At 51.1% G+C, this 5,086-nt stretch overlaps 1 protein-coding gene across 1 annotated transcript in view; it reads left to right on the forward strand.

Annotated features, from left to right (window-relative positions):
• The window catches only part of Spry4 (sprouty RTK signaling antagonist 4), a 12,663-nt gene extending 8,061 nt beyond the window's left edge, over nucleotides 1-4,602 (forward strand). The window contains exons 2-3 of the mRNA XM_010613897.2: nucleotides 2,626-3,602; nucleotides 3,803-4,602. Coding sequence (XP_010612199.1) covers nucleotides 2,673-3,575 — 903 coding nt within the window. The 5' untranslated portion in view covers nucleotides 2,626-2,672 and the 3' untranslated portion in view covers nucleotides 3,576-3,602; nucleotides 3,803-4,602. The remainder of the gene's footprint in view (nucleotides 1-2,625; nucleotides 3,603-3,802) is intronic.
• Nucleotides 4,603-5,086: the final 484 nt, after the last annotated feature.

The raw sequence follows: 5,086 nt of genomic DNA on the forward strand, positions 1-5,086 counted from the left end.
ACCCCCCCCCCCCCGCAAAATAAAACAAACAAAACACCTGTTTGTAGGCCCTTCTTTGCATTCCCTCTGTCCAGCCTCACAAACAGGAAGCTGCTTTGGCGAATGAGTGTTCTTTCCGGGCAGATTTGCCAGGCACATAAGGCAAACTTCCCTAAAGGGATTCTCCCACTGGAAGGTGATGCTCTGGTTTCATCTGAGAACTTTGAGGCAGGCACTGCCACTAGGTAGACTTCATCAAAGATGGGAAGAAAAACAAAAAAGGCCAGCCAGCATCTTTTTAGTGAGTAGAGCTGTGGGAACAGAGCCAGTAGAGTGAGTGCCCTGTGTGAGTGGGAGCTATCAGCTGACTGAGCACTGAACCTTGTATAAAGGTCTCGATGCTCTTTTGCATTTAGGAGTATAAATGATACACAGATGAGACTTGTGGATATAACCCCACCTTAGCCTCTTCATGAACTTTTTTTTTTCTCTTGTACCAGGGATCAAACTCTGGACCTTGCACTTGAGAGGCAGGCAGTGGCATGGAGCTAAAATCCCTGGCTCTCTCATGAACTTTTTATCTAGAGCTAGCCAAGGAAGCCTTTCCCTAAGGGTTTAACTATGTCTGATCAAACTGTTGTCTCCAAGCAGGGGAAGTATCATAAATACACAGTCGCTCTGAGTGCCTCCTTGCCCCGTCCCCCTCCCCTCACTATAGAGAGTGAGTTTTAATGCCAAGGCCAAGCTGTCATTCTCCTGAGATTGGAATATGGAGATGGGTGGCCGGAGGCCCATGGGATAAACGGGGAGTGGAAACTTCGCCACAGCCCTTCTCTCACTGCACCTTTGGGGGCACCCTGACCCTAACAGCTGATGAACCAGGGTTAGCTTTCCTGATTACAATGTCACTAATATCTTGAAAAGTATTTTAGGGAAACAGCATTTGTAACACTGATCTGCTGCAGGATTTTTTTTTTTTTCCCTTAAAGACTGGCATCTTCCTCTTCTGCACCCCTCCATCACCCAGTCCTCTGGATTTCTTTAGATTTAGGGTGGAATCTTCCCAGAGTCTAATCTCCGGCTTGGATTCTAAACTGGGTCCCTCGAGCAGAGGTCTTGGCCTTCTGTTGCTATTTCTTTAAATTGATCTCCATCCGAATTCCAAATGTAAAGGTCAGCAGGCAAGGAAATGGCACTTCTAATAGAAAACAATGTGCACTTTCTAAATTTGAACCAAGCTGTTTCCGCTCTTTGATTTAAGTGACTTCCTGGGGTTCCGTGTCAGGCACTGCAGTTGAATCTCTGGCCGGATGCCAACTTAAAATTGCACTCTCTCAGTGAAATTAGAAACTGATCCAGGGTTGGCTTAGCTATTCTAGTAAATAGCATTTAGGCTGAATGTTCAGCTCAGCACTTGGAGAAATGGGTGATATGAGCACCGCTGAAGAAGGTTTCCCATCCAAGGTGTCAGAAGCTCACCTCCTCAGGAGTTAATAGCAAGTGAAAGTTACCACACGGAGAAGTGGTAGTAATACGTTAATATCCTGGATGATGTCCAGATACAGCCCTTCTCTTGTGAATATCTAAAAGGCTTTTGTTTATCCAGCCAGTAAACTCCATGGGAGCACACAGGGGCTGTTGTCTTCACCACCTTGTCCTCAGGGTCCAGCACAAACTTGGTACATGTAGTCAAGAGTGCTTAGGAAATCTAAACTTACATTTTAGGGTAGTGATCAATTGTTGAGTACCTGTTATGTGCCCAGTAATGTGCTAGGTACTGAATAGGCATTTTTTTTTTCATTTAATTCTTGCAAGAACCCAGTTTAAAGAAAACAAAAACTAAGACCTTCCTGGCATGATGGCACATGCATGTAATCCAAGCACTCAGGAGGCTGAGACAAGGGGATCGCCCCAAGTTCAAGGTCATCATAAACTACTATTGAGACTTTGTCTCCAAAAAATCCAGAAATACGAAAGTTTAAAAAACAAAACTAAAGGGCTGGGGATTTAGCTTAGTGGTTCTGCCACCTGCACAAGGTCCAGAGTTCGTTTCCCCAGTACCAAAAAAAAAAAGAAAGAAAAATTTAAGGCCTGAGGCATAGAACTTAAGTCTTTCACAGCAACAATCCTAGGCCAAAGTGAGAATTCACACTCATCTGATCCCAAGTCCTGTGTTTCTAACCACTGAACTGTGTGTCTTAAATAAGGAGGATGTTTCATAGTGACCAAGACAGTAACTTTATACTACCAGGTTTGAGCCCCGGTCCAAAGCTGTGATAATAGTAGATACTTATTAGGGTTATTGTGAAAATCTGTGACTTTAGTATATAGGGTACTCTGAAAAGTGCCTTGTTAATTCTCTCCTTTTTTTGTGTGGCACTGGAAATCGAACCCAGGACCTTGTACATACTAGGCTGCCACTGAACTAACTATACCCTACAGCCAGTAAGTTTCATTTCTACAGCTATTACCGTCATGATCGCTAATCATCTAATCCTTGGAAATTGCTGCAAAGTCCACTGTGGAAATTTGGTCCCATTTAATTTGGGCTGCCGAGGACCTGCTAGGGTATGGTGGGCAGGGAGTTAACAGGCTGCATACTGATGCCTGCAATCCATTCTTTCTTCATTCCCTTTCCTCCCCCAGGGCCCCTAGAAGCCTGTTTCTCAGCACAGTCCAGGACCTCCAGCCCCATGGAGCCCCCGATCCCACAGAGCGTCCCTTTGACTCCCAACTCAGTCATGGTACAGCCTCTCCTGGACGGCCGGATGACCCACAGCCGCCTTCAGCACCCACTCACCATCCTGCCCATTGACCAGATGAAGACCAGCCACGCAGAGAACGACTACATAGACAACCCCGGCCTGGCGCCTCCCACCGGCCCTAAGCGGACCCGGGGTGGGGCTCCAGAGCTGGCCCTGACGCCCGCCCGCTGTGACCAGGATGTCACCCACCACTGGATCTCCTTCAGCGGCCGCCCCAGCTCTGTGAGCAGCAGCAGTAGCACCTCCTCTGACCAGCGCCTCCTGGACCACATGGCCCCACCGCCTGTGGCCGAGCAGGCCTCGCCCAGGGCCGTGCGCCTCCAGCCTAAGCTGGTCCACTGTAAGCCACTGGACCTCAAGGGTCCAACGGCCCCGCCAGCGCTGGACAAGCACTTCTTGCTGTGCGAGGCCTGTGGGAAATGCAAGTGTAAGGAGTGTGCGTCCCCCCGGACGTTGCCTTCTTGCTGGGTCTGCAACCAGGAGTGCCTGTGCTCAGCCCAGACCCTGGTCAACTACGGCACATGCATGTGCCTGGTGCAGGGCGTCTTCTACCACTGCACCAACGAGGACGATGAGGGTTCCTGTGCCGACCACCCCTGCTCCTGCTCCCGTTCCAACTGCTGCGCCCGCTGGTCCTTCATGGGCGCCCTCTCTGTGGTGCTGCCCTGCCTGCTCTGCTACCTGCCCGCCACCGGCTGCGTGAAGCTGGCCCAGCGTGGCTATGACCGCCTGCGCCGTCCTGGTTGCCGTTGCAAGCACACGAACAGTGTCATCTGCAAGGCCGCCGCCGGTGGGGACGCCAAGGCCAGCAGACCCGACAAGCCTTTCTGACACTTCGGGTCGAACCCCAAGAGCTACCCCTGGAAACGCTGCTCTGCTACCTGCCCGCCACCGGCTGCGTGAAGCTGGCCCAGCGTGGCTATGACCGCCTGCGCCGTCCTGGTTGCCGTTGCAAGCACACGAACAGTGTCATCTGCAAGGCCGCCGCCGGTGGGGACGCCAAGGCCAGCAGACCCGACAAGCCTTTCTGACACTTCGGGTCGAACCCCAAGAGCTACCCCTGGAAACGAGGGTCCCTCCTCCTGTCAGCCGCCCACGGCTGACCTTGCTCATTTGTCATCTCCCTGCCCCGAGCTTGGGAAGAAACAGGCAGAGACTGCCACCGCCCACTCTCTTCCCCACAAGGAGGAAGAAACACTTTGGGAGATATTTAGGGTTTTGGAACTTTTGTCAAGCAGATGGGCAGGGTGCGGTTGGGAGGGATCTTTCAGAAGACAAAACCAGTGTGGACGCACATCCGGAAGCTGCAGCTGCTCGACGCCCTGCCAGTCCCTCCGCTCTCCCTCCTCCTTGGCCATTGTGTCTGGCCCTCTTGGGAGCTGGCTGCCTGGGAGGAATTGTTAACTGAATGCCAGGGCCCTTTGGAGAAGACCTTGGAGTCCTGACTTCTGCGTTCTCCTTCCCCACACCACTTGGCCCAGGGATCTCGGGGAAGGTGGAGAACACTAGCGATCTCGACTGTATATACTTTGGAGTGCTGAGAAGAGAGGACAGCCAAGGAGCCGAAGCCTCCCCAGTTGGTCTAGGGATCACTGCGCAATGCATTCCTCTCTACCAACCTTGTCCGTGACTCTTGAGGGTGTTCCACTCGTCTTACACCGTCCTCCGCTCCAGTTCTTACGAGTCAGACAGACTCGCCTGCCTGCTCTGTCCTGAGTTTTCACTCTACTCAGATCCTTTCCAGAAACTTGATGGGTAGAGAAGGCCGGGGCAGAACATGCGAGACCAAATATCATTTTGCCAATGAGCCTGAGGCTGTAGTCTCTTGATCCAGTCGTGTTGTTTTTATAGAATAATTAAACCAGATGCTAACGGTGTTTTAAGAACAATAATAAAACAACTTGCTTCCTTTGGGCCACCCCCAGGAAGGGCTGATTTCAAAATCTGGGGGCAAGAAACCTCAAGGAGCACAATTCCCCTGCCCACCAAGAAGAGGATTTTATCAGTGAAGAAGAGGCAGCACCTCCCATTGGCAGAATGACAGTTGAGCCACACTGGGGTTGGGTTTCCTCTCTTCTGATTCTGCTGCTTGCTGTCGTAGCCTTTTGTGTATAGCGATGCGATATATGTCTGTATCTGTATATAAATAGATGGTGCAAAGAGAGTCTATTTTAGTGTTAGGAAGCCCCAGTGGGGGAGTCAGAAGAGCTCAGAGAGGGTGGGGAAGATTCCCCAGGGGCCACTGTGACTTAGCCCTGTTTTTGTGCACAGCGCACCCCTCTCCCAACAGCCCCCAAAGACGTAGCAACTCTTTCTCTCAAGGTGCTAAAGGACTCAGAAAG

This window comes from Fukomys damarensis, unplaced genomic scaffold, assembly GCF_012274545.1.
Source record: "Fukomys damarensis isolate Sample0158 unplaced genomic scaffold, DMR_v1.0_HiC HiC_scaffold_3, whole genome shotgun sequence".
Lineage (NCBI taxonomy): Eukaryota > Metazoa > Chordata > Mammalia > Rodentia > Bathyergidae > Fukomys > Fukomys damarensis.